The sequence below is a fragment of the Diabrotica undecimpunctata genome, chromosome 3, assembly GCF_040954645.1.
Source record: "Diabrotica undecimpunctata isolate CICGRU chromosome 3, icDiaUnde3, whole genome shotgun sequence".
NCBI lineage: Eukaryota > Metazoa > Arthropoda > Insecta > Coleoptera > Chrysomelidae > Diabrotica > Diabrotica undecimpunctata.
The window spans coordinates 148,907,670-148,932,096 of NC_092805.1; the positions used below are offsets into that span (position 1 = coordinate 148,907,670).

The window sequence follows — 24,427 nt, forward strand, 5'->3', positions numbered from 1 at the left end:
ATATTCTAAACAAACTGAAAAAGTTCATTGCCTAAAGTTTTTGGGTTTGTATGTTGATGAATGTCTCAATTGGAAAAGGCAATGTGATGATATTATTTCCAAAATAAACTCAGCATGCTACCTACTTCGAAACCTCAAAGATATACTAAGTGAAAAACAGCTAATTATGCTGTATTATGCTCAGGTGGAGTCTCGTTTGCGGTATGGCATAGTATTTTGGGGTAGGTCTTGTATTCAGTGAAGTCAGTGAAGTCTTTCTGTCTCAAAAGAGAATAGTCCGTTGTATTGCTGGTATTTCTCGAATTACTAGCTGTAAGAGTTACTTTACTAGATATAAACTTTTAACTCTGCCGTGCTTATATATTTTTGAAGTTTGTGTTTTTATTCATTCAAATCTTGAGAAATTTAAAACTAATATTCAAATTCACAATAAAAATACAAGGCAGAATCAAAAATTACATGTGCCTTTTTCTAAAGGAAATATGCATTTTTACTCACCTGCAATAATAGGTCAAAGAATATATAATAAGTTACCCGAGCCAATAAAAAAATGTAAGAATATGAAAATATTTAAATTAACTTTAAAAGATTTTTTATTGCAGAATACATTTTATTATTTTATTTTATTATTTATATGGTAGAATATGCTGGTGTCTGATCGGCCTATGGTGGAGCAGCACGGCAAGAGATAAGGGCTTGCGGCTCGGTGATACTCCTCCATAGATCCCTACCGGAAGGGCGTACCGCCTAAAATACCGATATATATATATATATATATATATATATATATATATATATATATATATATATATATATTATAACTGTAACCCAACGGCATATAACAAAATTACTATTAAACCTTAACAATAACTTGTCGTCAGAATATTCCACCCTGAGAGCACTCTGTATAATGAAAACCACTGTAAACGATAAAGCTGTATATGGTTAATAAGTTCCTAAGGAATTTAAGCTTAGATAAACTTCAAATTACATTAGAGGATATAGATCTTTATATACACGGTAGAAAAGTGTAATTATCATATAAAAACCATTATAACTCAAAAACGGTTCACGTTAAATGTATAGGAAAGTATTAACAAACATGTTCAGAATAACGTTAATATTTCTAAAATTAAAAAATATACAGGATGTCACATTAAAAAAGACCAAGTTATAAGCAACTTCCGTTATAACCGGAAGTAGCAAATAGATGACAATATTTTCATTAAACGAGGTATTTCTAGTTATCGAGATATTTCTAATTGGCATTTATCTGCCACATTCTGTATATGTCAGCAAATTCTTCGTTTCCAAAATGCGTGGTGTTGAAATTTTTACATCGACAAAATATATAAAAATGTGGGTTTTAGAAGGTAGTTATTGTACCAACAACGAGAGCTTTTTATTTGAACCATTTTTCTCCAAAAATACATAAGAAACGTTTTGTAGGTAAACAATGATTTTTTCAGTGATAGAGTGATGTGTTATGTCTATTACCTACTTTAACTCTTTATTTTTTAAAATGTTCAACTTATTTTTTAATTCTTTTTCAGAATGAACTTATCGTAAAGCTTCCAGAATTTCAGCAGTACGAGAGGAGGGAAAATATCCAATGTAGTTACAGATCTAAGACGCCGTACACAACTCAGGACAATGGAGCGTTTTCATCGTCTGAAAAAATGTGGATAATGACAATACCTACCTTGACTTATTATTCACTGTTGGTGTCACTATTAGCAACTGGTTTTATGTAAATTTTTAAACAGTTTGCTTATTCTAAGCACTTAAAAAGCAAACATAAATCTTCTACTATTCGGAAAAGAATAGCCGTATCACAATGTAGCTATATTTCTGGATCTAAATTACTGATGTATACATTATAGAGGCCGTTTGATATTTTGTTTTGTTTATAGTATTTTTCTAAACTTCCGGATATTGGATATATTTTCTTATTAGTTTTTACTTCTTCAGAAAATTCGTTTTATTAAACTGTTATTTTTCGTGTATTATATATTTTAATACTTCTACGCATTGGTTTTTGTATGTTTTTCGAATGTTTTTCAGCCAAAAAATTTATTTTGTATCTCTCTTTCAACCTTCTAGTTTTTCTTTAAGAATCATTTGCCATACTCCGCACCAATTTTTTCACCAGCGGAAAAGAGGTACCAGGAATCCCGGAACGGTTTTTCAACTTGGATACTAGTGAATTCCAAAGAGAATTCCGACAGCTCTTTATTGTTGAGTCTGCCTAAAAAGTAAGAGCTTTTTAACTTGAATACTAGAGAACTCGGAAGATAACCCTGACAACCATATAGCATTCGTCTGGTGAGTGTTTTAGAAGGATAATACAATCTTTAATACTATAAAAATTCCAACATCCTACTGCGTTAGCTGTTACAAACATCATTTTTATTTTTCGGATGCCATTTTGTGTCCTAGATTTGGTTTACTGGAGTAATACCAACTTGTGAGTCATTACACTCTCAATAGGCAATAACGGTTATATTGCAAGATGGTATTTTCTCGAGCACTATGGATCTAACTCACTACATGTGATAGTTGGTTGTAGACGTTGGTCCGCACGCTCACTTCTGGTATTAAACCGTTGAAGACTGGCAAAATATTCTTAATCAGTACCTCATTACCCCCTCAAAGAAATGTATAAACAATTCCACTCCGCGTGAAGTCTGTGATTCCTACTACCGTGTATGCGGGGAAATCGTATGTCACTATTATAGCGACTACCTCGGTTTTTTTTTATAAACTTTTTCCACCCCCGAGCTGGGGCGGTAACCACCCCAGAGGAAAAGCAAACATTGCCATAGGGTAGACTATGATATTTGAGCTATATTTTAACTACTGTCAAAATTTCAAGCAAATCGATGTATATAAAAAAAAAATTCAGAGGTCCTCAACTATTTTACTGTCATATTCTGGACAATTATTCAATTTCACATTTTTGGAATGTGTATCAATGATCTTTAACTGCTTTTATAAAGTACAGCTAACCAAGAAAATTATACAATAAAAGGACATTTTCTACCACAAATGATTTATTATAATTTTCGGAATCTATGTTTGCTTTGGTGCACGAATATCTTTCAGGGAGACTTAGTACTTATTTTACACAAACTCCCAAAAGTTTTGGCACAGATACTTCTATTTTCTGAAAACTGTCTTCAAAATTTAAAAAAATGTATAAAGAGGCAAAAGAATTTTTGAGAAAACCATTTAATATTATAACAAAGACATAACTTAATAGTCTATATGATCGCTCCTTTTTTAATCAATGGCTCATTACATCTCGTCATTCTAAAATCACATTATTAATAAAATATTGGAGCATATTGACCTAATATTATTAAACAGTCACTATCAAGTCCTGGCGGTTTACAGAGGAACTTAATCAATATCTTCTTCTTCTTCGCGTGCCATATCAGAATTATCCGACGTTGGCGATCACCATTGCCAAGGCTTCTCGATCTTCTGCAATATGGAATAATTGTCCTGCATTTGATATCTGAGTCCATTCACGAATGTTTTTTAGCCAAGAAACTTGTTTTCTTCCTACGCCTCTACGGCCCCCTATTTTGTCTTTAAGGATCAGTTGTAATATTTTATATCGACTTACATTAGACTTACATTACACGATTACAGTAGAATCTCACTAATCCGGCGGTATTAAAAACCAGAGGGCGCCGGGTTAATGGAATGTTGTATGAACTGTATGAACCATATCTCTTCTTCTTCTTGTAGTGCCTATCCATTTCGGATGTTGACAACTATCTTGGCAGCCAGTAAATCCTTCACCTTCCTGGTTTCCTTTTCCTTTTATTTTCCATGTAAAATTAGTTGCAGCAATCCATATCTTTCGCTAGTCTCATGATGTGACCGAGGGATACGATTTTTTACGAGGTGAACTGTTTTTATTGTGATTAACAGCTCTTTTTCTTTCTACATTCTTAATCAAATGTGCTGATTAGTAACGTGGTCGTTATAAGATATCTTTAGGATTCGACGATAAAGCCACATTTCGAAAGCATCAATTTTCTTGCAGGTAGCGTCTATGAGAGTCCATTACTTAACTCTGCGCAACAGTAAAGGAAATATATAACATCTAGTAACCTGATTTTTATGGGTATTGATAAATCATGACGTTTGAATAGCTGAGCCATTTTTTTGAAATGCAGATCTTGCTTTCTCTATCCTCCATTTCTCACATTTAACTAATTACATAGTTATAATAGTTTCAAATATTCCTTAACTGAGCTTTGTTTTTGGGCAACTTGTAGTCTTTGTTTAAAAACCTTTTTTAGCATGTTTTGAAGAATTATATCTGGCCAATCATTCTTTGGATGTTTTTTAGAGCTATCATATTTTCAATTCTTTGAGCGCTGTGTATTTGGACAAGATAAATTAAAAAGTACGATTTTCTTGTATTTTAATAATCTTTTAATAAGCGATATCAGTTTAAAACTGTTTTCTTTTTTATACATTGAATGTTTTTGGACGAAAATAAGAATTTGCTAGAAAGCTATTTATAATTTATGACAATATAATAAAGAATTTATTATATACAAAAAATTATGACCTCGCAATGAACTATTAATAGAAAAATTAATAGGGGCACCAATACTTTTGGAAGTATTTGTATTGTATATTATTACAAAAAATATGACATCAACTTTGACAATTTATCTACAATGTTTGATTGTGTTTGGGGTTTAAAAATATGTTAAATCATTAATTAAAAAGCATTTAATGTTTTCGTATATGTGTAAATTCACATTTTTCTAAGACTGAGAAAAAATGAACAATAAAAGTAACAAAAATGTGACTAAAACTACTTACACTATAAAAGTATCTATTTATTGTTAGCTTTTGTATATTTTTGATAAACTTTTAACGTTTGATAATTTTAATTGTAAATAAGTAATCTGTACATACCGATTTTACCAAACAATTATAATATAAGAGCCCTAAATTAGGTAGTTAACCTGTGCTGTGAGTTAATCATATAAAGTGATTTGTTTCTGTAGAACTTAAAGTAATATTATTCTGGTGTACATCTACTGTACTATACTTTTTAGATTGAAAGTATATAAATGTGAAAAATTCCACCTTAAGTTGTTTTCATTTAATTACCTTATGGCCGGGGCTTAGCTTTCCAAACAATTCTATTTTGTGTGTATTTGTCCCGTAAGAAGTTAGAAATATTGGTTTTTTAATTGTTTGAAGAGTAAATAAGGACTTTTGGTTATAAACATTCATTCTGTGCGATTGGTATTATTTGTTGTTCGTGAATTTGTGAGGTAAGAATATTAAGATATTCACTCTTATTCTTATTTTTTGATTAAAACTTTGGATGAGTTTACCGAAAGTACAAGCTGAATATAGCCGCAAATATCAAACAATCAAACATGAAACAAAAAATGTCGGTTTAGCAGTGGTGGCATGTTTTTATAATGTACCTATATGCCGTATGTGTCAAATATAAAGAGATAAAGCTTTAGAAAAGTACATTTTGATTATATTATGTTATGAATTGTGCAATTTTTGATTTACATATATAAAACAAGAATGAGTAAATATTCGTTTCTTTGGAGATTAATTGCAGTTAATTATTAGAATTTTTTGGCAATTGCCCTTTAATAGATTAGGGGATATATTTGGCAATCGTCTAATCAGCAGTTGCCAGATGCAACAGATGTTTGCAATTAATCTCGAAAGAGAGAAATATTTGCTCGTTATTGTTTCATATAAATTAATTGCAGAATTCATAAAATAATATAATCCAAATGTACTTTTTAAAAGCTTTTTCTCTTTATATTTGAAGCATACAACATATGCGTTTTCCAACATCCCAACACTGCCAACCGACATATTTTATTTCATGGTTGACATTTGCGGCTATATTCAGCTTGTTATTTCGGTAAACTTAACCAAAACTTTAATTATTTTTTTACTGTATTTCAAGGTATTTTGTTGTTGTTTTTGTCAGGGGTATTTCAAAATAAATCAATAAATCATAGAATTTATTTACGAAGTTGAAAAATATTTAAATTAATGTTTTATTCTTTTTTCGTTGTAAGTGATTTTATCCTGTAAAAGACTAAAGATATTCGTTTTCTAGTCTAAGTTGTAATATAACATTCTGTGAAAACCTTTTTACCAAATTAGCATAATGAGTATTTAACCTTAAAACATTAACATTGATAGCAAATATCCTAATACTTTGATATTCTTACCTCACAAATTGACGAACAAGTAATACCAATCACACAGAATGAATGTTCATAGCCAGAAGTCCTTGTTTAATCTTCAAACAATTTTTCCAATTTCTTATAGGACAAATTCACACGAATCAGAAATATTTGGAAAGGATTTTAAAATTCCCGCCCATTGTTACGTCAGAGCTTAGGTAGTCTGTTTCTCTCCAGTGTCAATCGAAAACGTAAAACTCTGGTCGATTGCTTCAATTTTAATATTAGTTTGTGTGAGAAAGATTTGCAGTATTTCCTGTGATACGAAAAATTCCATGCATTCAAAATGTTATCTTGGACGATATTTCTTGCTAGACTGATCTCGGTAGTAGATGTACTACCAAATTATACTTAGGGGAAATGCGGGTATTACCGCCCAGCGGCAAATACCGTCCACTCTATACAATATGTTAAACATAGAGAAATAGTAACTTTGACAACGTTGAAGTGACGTCACGATACTACCGAGAGAAGCGAGCAACAAGATCGCCAGCCATAAGCAAGTTTAGTTGTTTGACAGAGATAAACGTGTTTTGCGTGGTGCCGCTATAATATTTACGTGCTCGAAAATAATTTGTAAGTAACTTATTTTTATACTTAATTTATTGATTTTTTTATTAATTAGTGACCGGTCCTCTTATATATATGGATCGAAACAAATTCTTTCAATATTTAGAGAAATAACGATTAACAATTGTTTTGCTTATAATATGGCGATGGCGGGTAATTTCGCCCAACTTGGGCGATATTACCTTCCAGTGAGCGGTATTAAACATTAATTTATACATTTTTAATTTAGGATAAAGAATGCCAAAGGCAACGGTGAATTCACGGAAAAGGGCAACTTGGAGTGCAGAACAACTTCAGGAAGCTATAAATGCAGTTAGAAACGGAAAGGGAAAACGGCAAAGTGCAAGAGAGTTTGGTAATATAGGATTTCTATTTTTTAATCCATTTTCTAATGTTTTCAGGTATCCCATATTCTACATTAAAAGATAGACTAAATGCCAACAATGCTTGTGCAGCACAACTAGGTCGTAATCTTATATTTTCCAGTGAACAAGAACAGCAAGTGGCTGATCGCTGCATCTATCTGGCGAAGATGTTCTATGGTCTAACGGCCACTGATTTACAAAGAATCGTCTACGAGTTTGCGGTTAAAAATAATATTAAAAACTGCTTCAACGATGACAAAAAAATGGCCGGTAAAGACTTTGTAGTCCTTGTGACGTGTAGGCCTTTTTTTCACAAATTTAAATATACTCTTAACAAAATATAACTTTCAAGCCTGCCATATATTTAATGTCGACGAGACAGGTATTACCACGGTACAGGTGCCATCCAAAATTATAGCCCCAAAAGGTGTCAAACAACTGGGAAAAGCTGTAAGTTGGGAGAGAGGTCGAAATATAACTGTGTGTTGCTCAGTAAGTGCATCAGGGATATATACCACCGATGTTTATTTATCCTAGAATCCGAATGTCGGATCAGCTCAAACGCAATGGACCGGTAGGTGCCATATATGAATGCTCGGCCAAAGGCTGGATGAATGAAAATTTATTGTTGATTTGGCTTAAGCATTTTAATAAACACGCATCTACTTCTAAGGACAACCCAGCATTGCTATTGCTTGATAATCACAGCAGTCATTGTTCTTTATCTGCATATGAATTTTGCCGTGAAAATGGGATCATTATGTTATCGTTTCCGCCCCACACGTCCCATAAGCTACAGCCACTAGATCTGACATTCTTTGGGCCGCTAAAATCTGCCTATTCAAGTAAATGTTCTCTCTATATGAGACTAAATGTTCACCAAAAAATAACACCATTTGATATATCGGAAATTTTCAATCGAGCATTCGTTCATGTAGCCACCATGGAAAAAGCTCAAAAAGGCTTTGAAATAAGTGGTATTGTTCCATATAGACCGAATATTTTCACGGATAAAGATTGTTTACCTTCCACCCTTTCTACATTCCCGCTGTCGAACTACAACTTCCTGAAGCTGATATTACTCCCTATACCTCCAAACCAAATCGAGTACCTTCAAAAGATGCAGTCTTGGAAATAAATGAACCTGATGTTATTCCAAGTACATCAAAAGTCATCGAAGCTCAAGCAGATGTCGCTCCTTCATCATCAAAATCGGAGCTTATAAACGAGAGACAAGGAGATATATCTATTGAACAAATGACACCGTTGTGCGTAGTGAATGAAAATAAATTAAAAAAGAGGGGTAGAAAATTAGGCATTTCAAAGATTTTGACGGCAACTCCAGAAAAAATAGAACTGGAGCAGAAAGAGAATAGAAAATTACAGAAGAAAGGAAAGCAAAAACGTCAGCAAAAAGGTAAAACGCGCTACGACGAAAGTCAAGTTTGACGATAGTTCTTCAAGTGCTTCATCCCACGATGAAATGGAAATTTGCAACGATCATAGTTCCGATGATCCCAACAGCGACATAGAAGAAGAATGCATGTATTGTGGTGAATATGGAAAATCTGAAATGTGGTACAGATGCGGAGTTTGCCATAAATGGGCGCATAAGGAATGCAGTGGTTACGATAATCACAAAACATTTGTATGCGATTATTGCAAATAGAGAGTAGTTTTAAATGTTTTTATATTCGTTTTTTTTTAATTAAGTAGTTCTTTGAATATGTTTTTTTACATAATAAATATATAGATGTTGTTTGTGAGCAAATAATTATTTTGTGTTTGATTTTCATATAATGTAACCCTGGGCGGTATTATACCATCACTGGGCGCAATTACCCGCATGGTCGGATAATTCCGCCCGAGTGTAGGTTTGTGAATATAAATGTAATACTCCGCAAAATAAAATAAATCAACACTTTCAGGCTTAAATAATTAGAAGTCGATAACATGACTGTATTTTGATAGTTGAAATTCTGTTTCAAGACCTATAGTTTTTGTTTAATTCAACAAATTGCTTAAGTGGGCGGCAATACCCGCACTTCCCTTACACATGCGTGACTATTTACTTTCTGCATCAGAAGCTTTTATATTTTATCTTTTAACTTTCCTTAAATCATAATTGGTTTTTAAATCTTAATTAAAGAAACAAATATTTCAAAGCAATTAGTTCTACAAAAGTGAATCACTCCGTATGTAATTATTTATATCCGTAAGCTTAATTTATACTAAGATTTAGTGTGTATATTTTGTATTACCAATATTTTTGTACCTACTGAGATTTGATTAAAATATTAAAACAATTTTTTTTTATTATTACAACGCTTGCCCAATGCCCAATTTATCCGTCATTTAAAATTTTATGCAGTTCTCACATCATACCCAATCATGACCAATCAAAACCAATACGAATAACAGACAAACCCCTTGATGGAGCATAAAAATGGAAAAACTGAAAAAATAGGTAAGGAGACTATCGAATTAGTGAATAAGCCAAAAAATTCGGAAACTAGTAAACATAAAAACTCCTACAAAATACAACAAAGATATAAAACGAGCGAAAAGGGAATCTTGGAGGAGGTTCCGCCAGAGTATTTCAGATATACCTTTCAGCACTAGAATCCACAAGATTCTTTTCAAGGATCCGGCATAGAAACCAGGCCTACTTCAAAGATTTGATAGCACCTTTACCGAATCTTAAAAGGAAACTCTAGAGCTCTTACTATTATTGATGAGCAGACTTGGGCTAAAAACTTCGGCCTAAACGTTGAAAGAAGGCTGGGAATTCTCTACTATAAACATCAAACCGGAGAATGTAAAGTGGGCCATAAACCACTTTGCTTTATTTAAATTTCCAGGGAGGATGGAATAGTTCCTGCTCTACTACAAAAATTATTGCACATTCTAACAAAAATCTTAAGGACTAGCATAATACTAGATTATATACAAAATACTTGAACAACCGTAAAAGTGGTGTACACATACAAAATAGGACGAAAAGACAACGCACTACCTAAATCCTACAGGACGATCAGTCTTACATAATTTCTGTTAAAGGCAATAGAAAGAAATACTTTATAAAGATATTAAGGAAGGACCATTGTGGAATGATCTTCCCAATGGCAACAGTATGCATATCAAGAGCACAGATCAACAGAAACAACACTGGACAAAGTAGTTCAGAAAATCAGTCACTCCATTAATAATGGAGAGTCCTGTGTGCCTCAAGGAAGGCCAACAGTTTCGTCATTGGTAGTTTAATTATCTCTTCTAGTTCAAGCCTCAGTTAACCAGTGAATTCAAGTCACCCAGCACATTACAATTGAATAGGATGTGCATGGAATTATTTTCTTCCATTTCGCATTTTCTGCACCATGGTGCATTCACTTTACTTATTTTGTACAGATTCATCATTTGTGGAAGTGTGTGGGTTCGCCTTCAGCAAATCTTCGTAAATCGCTCGTGTCTTCTCACATATGATGCTTTGTGTTAAGGTTCCTCCTTGAAGCTGCTTTTCTCTCACCCACACCATTAGTAGCTTCTTCATCTTTTCATGGAGAGAAGTTCGGAGCTTAGAAATTACTGTAACGCCCTTAGCTGGCATTATACCATTTATCACCTTCTTCCGTTTAAGTACAATACATATCATTGATGTGGTATGCCCGTACATCCTCGCCAAGTCAGTTACTCGTACACCTTGCTCATGTTTTTCAATGATTTCACGTTTTAGTTCAATATCATCTTCGAATCCATGGTTGTAGAAATAAATGTAATATTGTAATGTACAAAAAGCACAAAACGCGAACCCAACTTATCAACAATACTTAATGAGGGAAACAAGCAAAGCAGACAGACTGAGGCCTATAGTAAAAAATTTACACAGTGTAAATTACACCGACATCAAGAGTGCAATATGGTTAGTATTGGAATCCGAATTTTTGTCGGATTTAACTTCCAATGACCATTTAATTTGTCGGTCCAAGTAATAGTCACTTACAGACCAGTAAAATGATCTTTATGGCGAGGTCGTAAAGATCTATTACCAGTAAAACTACCTTTTATTTGCAAAGCAAATTAGAAATAGTCAAATAAGATGTATGAATTTGAATAATAACCGATTCCTTGTATCTCAAATCTCTCTCTCATCTCAAAGCAAAATACCGGTCGCTTTGCGGCTCGTATCTCAAAACACTCGTATATCAAGGTACCACTGTACTAGTAATCATTATCTAATGAACTGAAGTCACCATTTTTTTTTAAGATTTATTTATTCTAATTGTTGAGATATTGGCGAAGTGGCATAGTGTAAGATGAAAATCTCTAGAAAGTGATATTATTATAGAATAGTGATGGTGAACGTGATGATTTCCATCGTTCTGTTATGCACAGTAACAGGTAGTCACACTAAACAACACAATCGCGATCACTCTGTAGTAGTATAAAATCATATTGCTGATAATGAATACTTTTTATTACTAACAATAAAGTAATCCATTTAAAGCACTATAAAACTTTCTTGACAACGCTTTTTCTTTAAATAAAATTAAAAATAGCTCTAGAATTTCAATTACATTTTTTCATAAATATCAGTAGATAATAACATAAAATATCTTCTATTTCAGTTCCTAATATTCACCGTTGGTAAATCCCCAGATGTTAGCCACCATTCTCCAAATCACGTTCACCGAGAATATCTTAATATTTATTATATTGTACCGTTTTTAAATAAAACGAGCGGTTCTAATTTATGTAAATATATTTATTTATAAGTTTACAGTTCGGTAGTATCTTAACAACTAACTCAAGTCATAACAGCGTTACATATATAAACCAAAAGTATTATTCTAGAATCATCTGGAGTAGTCCATCTCTAGACTTCCCGTTGGAAGCGTCTCGAGACAGGGGCTATTGAGAATACCATTGATTGTATATTCGAGATTCATCCTTCTACTAAGAATTGTGACACGTACCCCGCATCGGAGATGGCCTATTTCGTTACAATATAAACAAGTTTTGTGAGACAGTGACGGTGAAATGATATTTGATACATCTGGTCACCGTCACGGTTATAGAAGTTAGCAAGGAACTGTGAAGGAAGTGACTGAATCACTGGTACTGAAATTACGTCCCATTACGATTATAGAACTTTAGTGCTGTGTTGAAAAAAATAATTGAAAACTTAGTGTATGTACAATGTGTCAACCTGAAATTGTAAGGTTAATAGCTAACGGGTATCAGTAAATCTAAACAAAGTCACTAAAAGAGGGATTCTGTTCCATCCTATTGCGATGTTGCCATATCTAAAACAAAGTTAAGAAAACAAGTACGAAGTAAAAAAATTGAAATACATAAATTCAATCAACACACTGAGACGCTGATAAAAAGTAGATGCTAGAAACGCAGTTAATTGAAAGTTGAGTTTTTTTTCAGCGGTGTCACGGGGCCAACAAGGAAAATGTGTAGTGACGCATCCACCGACGACGGTACTAAGAGAATAAATGGGATGAAGTCGAAATGGAATCTTTTCCGACAAGTTAGAAGATGCAGACGTGAAGATCAGTTTCATATTAAATCTTGAGAACACAGCTTAAAACAAATGTCACATCTGTTTTTTTTTACTGTGCACTTTGAAATGTATTTTCAAATTATTTTTTTGACAAGAGCCTAAAAAACTTTCATATGTTAAGGTTTTCTTTCAGTATGCATTCTCAAATGTCTTTTCAAATGACTTGTAGTAATAAAATGTTTAGAACAAATTTTACACTTGTAAGGTTTTTCCCCAGTATGCACTCTCAAATGTGTTTTCAAACTACTTGTTATACTAAAATGTTTAAAACAAATTTCACACGTGTAAGGTTTTTCCCCAGTGTGCACTCTCAAATGTGTTTTCAAACTACTTGCTACACTAAACTCCTTAAAACAAATTTCACACTTTTTCACAGGTTTTTCTCCAGTGTGTATTCGTAAGTGTACTTTCAAACGACCTGCTTCACTAAACCGTTTAAAACAAATTTCACACTCATAAAATTTTTCTCCAGTATGTATTCTCAAATGTTTTTTCAACGTAACTATAGTAGTAAACTGCTTAAAACAAATTTCACATTTATAAGGTTTTTCCCTGGTGTGAACTCTCAAATGCCTTTTCAAATTAGTTGTAGTAATAAACTGCTTGAAACAAATTTCGCACTTATAAGGTTTTTCCCCAGTGTGCACTCTCAAATGTCTTTTCAAATGAGCTGCAGTAATAAATTGCTTGAAACAAATTTCGCACTTGTAAGGTTTTTCCCCAGTGTGTGATCTTAAGTGTGTTTTATAATGAGCTATTTTACTAAACTGTTTAAAACAAATTTCACACTTGTGAAGTTTTTCTCCAGTGTGCACTCTCAAATGTGTTTTCAAACTACTTGCTACAATAAACTGCTTAAAACAAATTTCACACTTGTGAAGTTTTTCTCCTGTGTGTATTCTCAAATGTGTGTTTAAACTACTTGCTACACAAAACTTCTTGAAACAAATTTCGCATGTATAAGGTTTTTCCCCAGTGTGTGTTCTTAAGTGTGTTTTATAATGAGATACTCTACTAAATTGTTTAAAACAAATTTCACACTTGTGAAGTTTTTCTCCAGTGTGCACTCTCAAATGTGTTTTCAAATGACTTGTAGTAATAAACTGTTTAAAACAAATTTCGCATTTGTAATGTTTTTTTCCAGTCACAACTTTCATATTTTTGTTTAAGTTTTTTTCTTCATCATGTTGACTCATATAATTTTCTTCAGAAGATGAATGTTCAATTAGTGTCTCCATAATTTTCATTTTGGTTTCCTCTTGGAGATAACCTAAAATACAAACCAACTATAATATACTAAATAATATGAAAAAATGCATTAAGAAATTAAAGCATAATAAAATTTATGACAGCAAACGTGTCCTAAATGATGTTTTAAAAACCTGTTTCTTTCTTTTATATGTACAATAGCCACCCTATTGTCTCTTAATACATACCTCAACGCATTCAAAATAAGCACATCAACAAAAAAAACAATATTGTGAAACAACAATGATTGAAAATTTTTTTTTGTTATTAATGGCTTTGATTAGGACCTATGTATTCAGTACTTTGCTTTACGGTGTTGATGCATGGACTCTTAAACAGAGGAATGTTAAAAATCTTGAAAGCTTTGAGATGTGGTGCTACCGCTGAATACTAAAAATAAGTTGGGTGGATAAAATTACAAATGAAGAGGTAATACGCAGAATAAATAACGATCCAGAAGTTATACTGAATATAAAAAAGAGAGAACTTGAATACTTAGGCCATCTGATGAGAGGACAAAAGTACACATTCCTACAAAACATAATGCAAGGAAAAACCCAAGGACGCAGAAATCCAGGCCGTAAAAGAATGTCCTGGATGAGAAATTTAAGAGAGTGGTTTGGCTGTACCACTAATGAATTATTCAAAACAGCAGTAAAAAAAATTAGAATCGCCCTAATGATATCCAATCTCCGATAGGAGAGGCACTCAAAGAAGAAGAAGGACCTATTAGCCAGACTTTGTTGGATTTATGAAGTGAGTGTCATCACTATCTTACAAGAGGGGCATATTAAATTCATGAATGTATGTTAGTAATTTAGTCTTATTTTCCCCCTTTTGTTATTGAACCAGTCTCATTTAGTCAAAAAGTATTTCTATGAGGAATTATTCCAAGATGATGAGATTCTCATAGTGCCACAGCAAACTCTTGTGCAGCTTTCTACTTAATTTGAAAGCTACTTTGCTATGAACTATTCAAATACCTCACCACATCTGTATTATACATACTTTTTTGTTTCTGGTTAGTAATTTTACAATTTAAGTTTACAGTTTATAATGGGTTAATAAACTACATAAAAAATGTTAATGTTTTTTAATCAATAATACAATTTAGATCTATTGGAAGACTTATCTGAAGATTGATTAAATCACGATATAAATTATACATTTTTATGTTTATATTAGACAATGTGTACTTTTTTTATATCTGACAGATTTATGAATCGACGATACCTGAGCAACTATATGTCATAAGGTCGGTTTGTTATTTCCAGTCTGAACTATCTAGTGAATTTAGTAATAATTTTTTGCGAAGTTAGTTACTTTTTGAGAGAGTGGCTGGAAATTACTATACAACCAAGCACATGTACTAATAGCCAATATTTATACTAAACAAACGTAAATAAACTTTGGTTTTATTAGTTTACAAAATAAGTATATTTCCCTAAACAAAGAGGATTTAGTAAAGGAAATACATGATACTATAACAAACAAAGCAAATATTAGTAATTTCCAACAATTTATTCAGTTATGCTAGGTATTCATGTCCTGCAGAAGAACAATAGAAATATATTTCATAAAATAAACAGCGTGATCAATACAAATATTTACTAGAATCTGTTAAATTATAACTGAAATATATTTTTTAAATATATACTACCCAAAATATTATGGGTTTAGTATACACTTCCACTATTTATAATAATTCTTCTTTTTTCAATGAAAGAGTCCATAATAAAAGTTTATTTAAGCTGTTAAAACTGTGAGATAGGAACTTTTGTGTTGTAGGTTTCCAGCTATGAATCTGTCAAAATATGCCCGAGTTGAGTGAATAGACCTTACCTATTATATTTATTTCCTGTTCACTTCAAAGCTACTTTTTAAAGTTTTTAATTTAACACAGAATTTTATTAAATGACCAATATGTTGTTAAGTTTTGTTTGTCTTAATTTTTAGTGTAGGTATCTGTATCTGTAGCGTAGGGAGGGCAAGTTAAGTTTCACAGCACTTAGGCCACAATTGACCCATTGTACATCCTCCTAGGGAGCTGTCACCCTTAGCTCATTGTCCATCCTGCCATTTCTAGGAAGGTGGACAAGTCACCAGGAGACATCTCTCTTATGTGGGCAGGTGTGGGCCAGGACTCGCCGAACGCGTACTCTCGTATTAACGATAACTCTGGGCATTCACATAGGACATGCTCTACAGTTTCGTCTTCTCGTTCACACTTCCTACATAGAGGTGTGTCTACTAGCCCCAGTGTATGGAGGTGTTTGCTTAGTTGACAATGACCAGTTAAAAAACCAACTGCCAAACGTAGATTTTTCCTGGTCATTCCCAAGTACTTCTTAGATGTTGACTCTTCAAAGTTACTTAGTGTTACCCTGGCAAGTTTACATCCTTTCCCTTCTTCCCATCTTTTTACGGTTTGCGTATGGGAGTGACATTTGACAATTTCCGCGATTGTTGTAGTTGACCAACCAAAAAGATCCCCAGGTCCTAAGAGTCTTAGGCCTGCCGCCTTCCTAGCTAATTGGTCAGCAATGCGGTTACCTTTATTCCTATTGTGTCCTTTAACCCACCTCAGGATGATGGTATTACCATCCGAAGCTTGAGTTAGTGACTTGTGACACTCCATTACTAAACCTGATGTGACACGTGGTCTATTCAAGGTTAGTAGCGCTTGTCTGCTATCTGTGCAGATCATTATAGTTTTACCTGCTATACCTTTTTGGGTTATCTCTTTTGCGGCTATGTAGATACCAGTCAGTTCTGTCTGAACTACGCTGGCATTTTTGCCCATAACCCACTTTATTCTTAGGTTCAGTGATCTGGAGTATATCCCGCATCCTGAGCCTTCTTTCATTTTGGAGCCATCGGTGTATATGCAATAGGCATTTGCCACGTTTGTCTCCATATACTGTCCTGTTTCAATTTTGTAGGGTTTGTTAAAGACAAATTTTGGTTCAATTGAGTCGCAGCCTGCCTGTAGGAGTGGTAACGCACCCAACTCTTCTCGCCAGAAACGAGTTCTCAATTGTCCCATTCCTACATCAAGGTTTGCACCAGCTGAGCGCAGTCGCATCATTGTCACTAGCGCCACCTCTTTGACATATATATATATATATATATATATATATATATATATATATATATATATCTAGAGGCGTGATGCCAATGATCAACTCTATTGCAGCAGTTGGTGTTGTTTTCATGGCACCTGTTATATTTATGCAAGCCATCCGCTGAATATGGTTTAGTTTGTTAATCGCTGTTGCCTGTAGCACTTTTGGTACCCAAGCAATAGCTCCGTAAGTTAGCATTGGCCTAATGACAGCGGTGTAGACCCAGGCGATCACCCTGGGCGTGAGGCCCCAGGTGCGTGCGACCGTTCATCGACACTGCTCATAGGCAATATATGCTCTTTTAGCTCTACCATCTAAGTGTGAGTTCCATGTTAACTTCTTGTCAAGGGTAATACCAAGGTACTTCACCTCGTCAGAAAAATTTAGACTGTAGTTTAGAATCCTTGGGGGTATTAAGCCCGTGATTCTTCTTTTCCTGGTAAAGAGGACCATCTCTGTTTTCTTTGGATTTATAGATAGTGAGTGTTCCTTGCACCATGTTTCTATTAGTAGGAGAGCAACTTGTGATCTCTCACATAGTGTGTTCTCAAACTTACCGCTTTGCAGGACAGCAATATCATCTGCATAGGCTATTGTGTAGAAACCATTGCTGCTGAGTTGGTCAACCAGGGTATCTAGAACTATGTTCCAGAGTAGTGGTGATAGCACCCCTCCCTGTGGACAGCCCCTCGTAACCATGCCTCTAACAGAAACGTCTTCTACATTTATGCTTATTGCTCTATTAGAGAGCATACTGAATATCCATTCGCTTATGGCCAGGGGAACATTCCTAACGTTGAGCTGTTGGGTGATAGTTGGGAATGTGGTTTTATCAAACGCTCCCTCAATGTCTATGAATATACCTAGGGTGGATTCTTTATTATCCAGCGATCTTTCAATTCTTCCCACTACACGATGCAGTGCAGAATCGGTAGATCTTCCCGAAGTATATGCATGTTGATTTGGGTGAAGTGGGTTATGGACCAGAACTTCATCCCTTATGTACCTCTCGCATAGCCTTTCCATCCTTTTCAACAGAAAGGATGTTAGGCTAATTGGTCGGAAAGCCTTTGGTAGGGTGTAGTCCATCCTACCTGGTTTTGATATGAAGACCACACGTACCTCTCTCCACTTCCTAGGAATATATCTCAGAACCAAAGAGGCTCTGAATATTTCCACGAGGTGTGGCAGAAGGATATCCAGTCCCCACCATAGTAGGGCTGGATTAGTGTAGGTAAATTAAATATCAAATCAGATATAAAAGTAACTATTATAGACCAAATGGATTATTTTGTAAGTTACACCTTGTATTGGTGCAAACATTGGCACAACAAGGGTTTATCTCAGTTTAAAGGTTACCAAATTCTGCACCACTCTCATCAGGTAGCTTTCATATCTGTGTTCTGTTAATCTGTGTCCAAACTATCTAACATGGGCCGAAAGATTTTAGTTGATGGCTTTTTGGTACTTAGTATCATTAAAGTATATTTCTCTCTGTCTTTCTAGTATTCAACACTTATAAGGTATATACCACCAATTTATCAGAACTATTGCAGAAACAATGGTACTGTTGAAAATATGAGCATTAATAATACTGTAAAAGATGGGACAGAACATTTAGATGACTTTAGCAACTTTGAGCTGGAAAACTAAAGTTTTCTGAAAAGAGGACAAACCACTTTTCTAATAATTTTTTTTTGTTCTTACTCTTTTTGGAGTTTTTTGTACTATAAATGATTCTTTTAGTATATTATTACACTGATTTTACAATTTTTTATGTTAAAATTTTTTTATGTAATAAAAGTACAAACCACATTTTTTTGGGTAGATATAGATATGTTGTTTTGTCAAATATTCTAAGAACAGAAGAAATATATTTATTAATAGTATAATTGAAATTATTTTTAATACATATTTGGTATTTCAGGATTTGATTAAAACCTTTATAGTTGATTTTCTCAAAAATTTTGTAGCATGTATTATTGTTGCTCTAAGGTGTTCAATTTCTTGTACACATTGAACTACTCGCTGTAATATTTCAATAAAATGGTAGATGGTATCTACAATAATAATTCAAAAATTCATTGTTGGACCATGGAGTTGATGATTAAAAATTATTGCGACCATAAAACAATCCTCGGATTGGAGAATAAACTTAATATTCCTAAATCTATAGTGTGAAATTAGAGTTATTTAATAGAACTGTGTCTAGTCCACACACTAAAGGGTTAAAATTTTAGCATTAAGTATATATATATATTTTTTGAAACTGATTTTGTTTCATGTTGATTACCGCCTCTAGGTTTAGCACAGCAGTATAATGGGTTAATAATGAACTTCCTATTAATAATGAACACATAACTATTTCAGTATCATGGTATCATGTTATGGCAATAATGAATATTAACATATTTATTTACCTTCTTTATTTGTTGTTTGCTTTTCTTCAAATAGTGTAAGTTTATGTTCATCTTTAGTATTTACAGATAAAACATTTGAGTCTAAATAATCAAATGTGTCGTATGCACTTTCTCTCTTAGGTTCTTCCGTAATTTCAATTTTGAAATGTTCCAAAGAATCATCACACTCCCCACTCTCTGGTTTTATTTTACAAGTGTTCTCGCTAGCTTCTTGTATTTCCATAATTGATTTTATTTGCAAATTTCAGTTTTACGTTTAATAACAAAAAATCATTTCATACCACACTTAGAATTATTTTTTGCCATCTCTCGACCTCGCGCATTTTGCCAAAGGGCCAATTTTTTTATGTACTACATTGAGTTATTGAGATATGAGGGCCAAACACTTCAGCTCAGCTATAGGTGCACTTTAGTTTCAGCATTCAGTCAGATCAGAAATCAGAACAAAAATGTCACAGTCACAAATATCAGCTGACAAACATAACAAAATGTGTCGCCATATTGAAATATTCTGCGCATGCAAGTCACAGACGTCACAGTAGATGCACACAATGGGCGCGTTCAGCAGGCGGAGCTGCTCCACAACTGTTGAGTAAATGTCTGCAAAATGAAACCGCTACCGCTCCGCTACTTCCGGAGCGGCCTGTCAAATTTGGTAGCGTAAAAATGTATCGCTACCTCCATCCAACATGTTGAGAGAAATGTCATTCATGACATTTCTGTACTAAAATTGAGGGTTAGGTGTTTGTTTGTTTTGCTTTTACGTTTTTACTTCCAGCCATATATTACTTTATTATATGAACATATCCATTGAATTTATTTAACTTGTTTAGAGGTATTTCTTGATTGGATTTCTAATTCCTTTCCAGCTGTTTCCTAATAACAAAAAGGTGATCCATTATTTATCTTTACAATTTAATGACTGTTTGGTTCCATTCCTTCATGTTTTGTTCATACTTTCTTTTCACTTCATATATTAGCTATTAAAAATGTTTACGTCGAAATTGATCATTACTTATAGTTAATGTTATCTAAAAAGAAAACTCTGAAAACTTTTGTTTTCTACATCTCTATAACTTTTATTATAATTTCTTCCCACTACAGCTATTTCAGCATTTTGTCTTTCTCAATTGACAAACAAATGTCTGTTTTACACTTTATAGTCTCTGAACAAATAAAGGAGGGGAAAGCTGTATGTCTCAAATTGGTCATTCAGAATTATATCTGTATATTTTAATACATCTCACTGCCATGAGAAGCATAATGTGATACACGGGTAATACGATTTTACAGCCGCGAGAATCAAATATCGAATACACACGCATTTGTAATGCTCACACATCACAAATTATGAAAGCTCTGAGAAGCAATTGTGGTCTCTCATATCAAAGTATCATTAATGCAGTTAAAACGTAGACGGCTGTAAGCAACAGAAACTATATTTGGCCTCTGAAATATGTGAACCAATGTTTGATTCTCACAGCCTGAAAAGTGGGTTACTGATAAAAACTACTTAAGTCAACTATTATGTATTTATTTTTTAACGAAAACTATTATTTAAATACATTGTTATTTTAATAAGAAATTAACAAAAACTTTATATATTAAAAAAATATTGTTTTCATTACACTATTTAGTTTCTCTTGTTTTTTTTTTAACTCATTTTCACAGTATAAAGAATTGCACAGAGTACACAGTGAAATCAACAAACACCTACGGGCTAACAGTTGGAAATAAATAATATTCATTTAGAGCAAAATTGTATTTTTCTGTAAAATGGCCTATATTGTGGAAATGGACATATAATTGTAATAAACGATATTACATTGATAAACACGGTCGCATGAATCATATGGACTTGTTTTTGTGTGAATCGGCATTTGATGCACACTGCTGTAATATACGATATCAGTCAACAAGGCTGCGTGAATCATATAGTGATTCTCACCTCTAACTAACACAAATTAAGGTTTTTTTTTTTAAAGAAATGTGTAGATATATACTTAGATTTTAATTTTGTGTGTATATAGAGTTAAAAAGATATACAGCCAGAAGGGTCCTTTTTTTTCACTATGGTGCAGTGTGAGGGTTCATAAATTTCTTAATATAAGGATTTGAAATTGTTCACTAAATGAATTATTATGATATAAAAGGTGAAGTGTGCATGTATACTCTGTTTTTTGTTGTTGAAAGCTCTTTTGTGTTCTGGTATACATTTGTTTAAGGTTCTACCAGTTTAACAGATGTAATATTGTATGTTGGGTTTTTGATTAAGTTTGTTATACCCCACTGTATAAATGTTTTTTATGTTGGCTCTGGTGCTTATTATATTTGCTTAAGTAATTGTTTGTTCTGAAAGCTGGTGTTATTCCTCTCTGTTTCTGGTTTTTTAGTTCTGTTGTTATCATGCCTATAGATGTAATTATTGTTTCAATTCGTTGATGGTTTTATTACTTACATATCAAAGTCTTTCTTTCAGGCACTATATAGCTTTCCTTATTTAGATGATAATTGTGTGTAATGTTTAATCTAATTGTCAACTATCTAATATGTTGTTTCCAAGTAAGTGAAAATTTACTATATATTTACTGACGATTTAAAATGCTTTAAAATAAACAAATGCCAGGCCGAAGTCTGCAAAAGGATATTGATCGCCTATAAGTGGAGCACACAAAATGGTATTTGGATGCGTCAAAATGTCATAGTTTTCATTTGCACCTTCCTCATCCCCCAATAATATTCGAATATAGTAAACACAATTTAACCATATATTCTACTTTTGAAACCAAGGATCTAGGTGTGAACCTTGACTCTAACTATAAATCACACATTTCCACAACAATACAGAAATCTATGAAGCTACTTGGATTTGTGAAGAGAACCATCAAAGATTTTTCTTACATCTCTGCTATTTGATCTCCTTCTCCATGGTTAGATCCCTTTTCATTTACTGGTCTACAGTTTTGTCCCCCTATTACATTGCATCTAAACTGAAACTTAAGACTGTCCAATTTTTTGTCATGCCATTGTATGGATGCATGTATACTGTGAATATGTTGCATTAGAATGTATACTGAACTTCTCTTGAGGTATATAGAAATCAAAGAGACTTAATAGTTCTATTTAAAATTATCAACAGCCTGTGCACCTGCTTCAAACTTCTCTCCAAAATATTTGTTTATTATTCTCCAATATTGCAACTAGGTATGTGCAGACTTTTTATATTCTTTTCATAGATTCAATTACTCTTATAACAGCTTTACTCCCAGAACTCTTCTATTAGCTAACTCTTCAAAGAAGCTCCAAATTTTTAATCTATCAGTTTTCCCCTTCAAAAGTGATAATTCTGATCCAACTTTGTAATACTTTCGACTTCAGCTTTTGTATTGTGTTTAGTGTTACATTATCTGCATGCATTAGATACCATTATACCTTGTGACTTTTTCTGAATTGATTTGTTATCTTATTTTGTGACTGTATATGTTATTTTTTTTTTGTAATCATACTATTCATATATTCTTCTTCCAAATCAGTTTATTGTATTAACTACATTTATAGCACTGTAAATAAAACTTGTAAAATGTTGTAAATAAAATGATATATTTTTAGTAGCTTTTGTTTTATTAAAATTAATTATTTTACAGAGGAAAGTGTGTTTATAAGCCAAATAAGAAAAGTTTGTAAATATAACATAAATATTAATGAACCAAAATATATACAAGTATCATCATTCTATTTGCCTTTTCGCCACATTAATAGATGTTCCACTTTTTATCTAAAGGAATTGTAGGGTATTGAATTGAAATGGGTATAACTCCTAAATTTCCTAGTTGCTGAGTAATTACCTAAAATATTTATATGTAGTTTTCAAAGAACTAATAATCTTTACTAAAACCTACTTCATCACATTCCCTACTCATGCGAAAATGCTTTACAAAAAGATCTCCCATATATTATTGGTGAATGGTTTCCTCATAAAAATTTTGATTAGGAGGCACTTGAGCTCTCTCAACATTATTTAGCTCTAATTCTTCATTTTGTGTCAACTGATCCACAACATTTCCAATTAGCTGGATATTATTTTCCTCGTTCGCAAGTTCTTCCACTAATACTCTAATTATGTCATTCCTTTCTATATTCCTATTATATGAATGTGACGTAAAGTTAAATAATATTTAAAAGTCAAGCTAAATTGGTAATCTACTGACAAACGTAAACAAAGAACAAAAATATTTAATTTTTAAAATGACAAATTATTTGACATTGACAGATAAGGTAGCGGTAGCGGAATCCAGCAGGTTTTGACTTATGACATTTGGTCCAGCGCTAACCGATGGATTCGGAAGTAGCGGAGCGGTAGCTGCTCCGTCTGCTGAACGCGCCCAATGATGCACGATGCACAGTAGTCACGCCACCGAACGTGTGCTCAGTGACACCATAGTGACATTGACAGCATGACAGTGTCTGGTTTTCAGTAGTACAGGGGGTGCACAAATATTAAGATAAAAATGGATAAAGCCATCCAAAGAAAAAAAAAAGATGCGTAATTTAAGGACGTCATAAGATTGCTTATAGAATTTTATTACTTTTAACCAACGATGCAATATCTAGTATCTCATATACTAGTATATCACATCGTTGCTTTGAACAAACATTTTTGGAAAAATTAAGTTGGCATTCAACGCAGTATAAAGTTTCGCTTAAATATTATGACATTTGCAAATTGATCTACGGGAAAAAAATAAAAGCTTTTATTTAGATATTCCAATTATTTATTATTCATTATTATTATGGGGTGTTAATGGAATAGTGATGGACAAGTTATAGGCTCTTATATAAAACTGTCAACTTCTCCCTCTATCCTGAA

The 24,427-nt window shown here is 33.1% G+C and overlaps 2 protein-coding genes across 3 annotated transcripts in view; one reads left to right on the plus strand and one right to left on the minus strand.

Annotated features, from left to right (window-relative positions):
• The window catches only part of LOC140437528 (MOXD1 homolog 1), an 83,582-nt gene extending 76,820 nt beyond the window's left edge, over positions 1–6,762 (plus strand). Inside the window, exon 9 of the mRNA XM_072527105.1 lies at positions 1,554–6,762. Coding sequence (XP_072383206.1) covers positions 1,554–1,754 — 201 coding nt within the window. The 3' untranslated portion in view covers positions 1,755–6,762. The remainder of the gene's footprint in view (positions 1–1,553) is intronic.
• Positions 6,763–11,939: 5,177 nt separating this feature from the next.
• LOC140437529 (uncharacterized) lies at positions 11,940–23,904 on the minus strand. Of its 2 annotated transcripts, XM_072527107.1 has the most exons (3): positions 23,460–23,903; positions 19,561–23,405; positions 11,940–14,037 (listed from the first exon to the last, which is right to left on the minus strand). In XM_072527107.1, the coding sequence occupies exons 2-3, from the start codon at positions 19,781–19,783 to the stop codon at positions 12,884–12,886; spliced, it is 1,377 nt and encodes a 458-aa protein (XP_072383208.1). In that variant the 5' UTR covers positions 19,784–23,405; positions 23,460–23,903; the 3' UTR covers positions 11,940–12,883. The 2 variants fall into 2 exon arrangements, with proteins under 2 accessions (XP_072383208.1, XP_072383207.1); XM_072527106.1 differs by having other exon boundaries at positions 19,561–23,904.
• Positions 23,905–24,427: the final 523 nt, after the last annotated feature.

Coding starts and splice junctions, on each gene's coding strand:
- LOC140437529 (XM_072527106.1), bottom strand. CDS start 19,783: ATGGAAATACAAGAAGCTAGCGAGAACACTTGTAAAATAAAACCAGAG. Junction 14,038..19,560: donor GCAAACAACAAATAAAGAAG/GTAAATAAATAT, acceptor TTTGTATTTTAG/GTTATCTCCAAGAGGAAACC.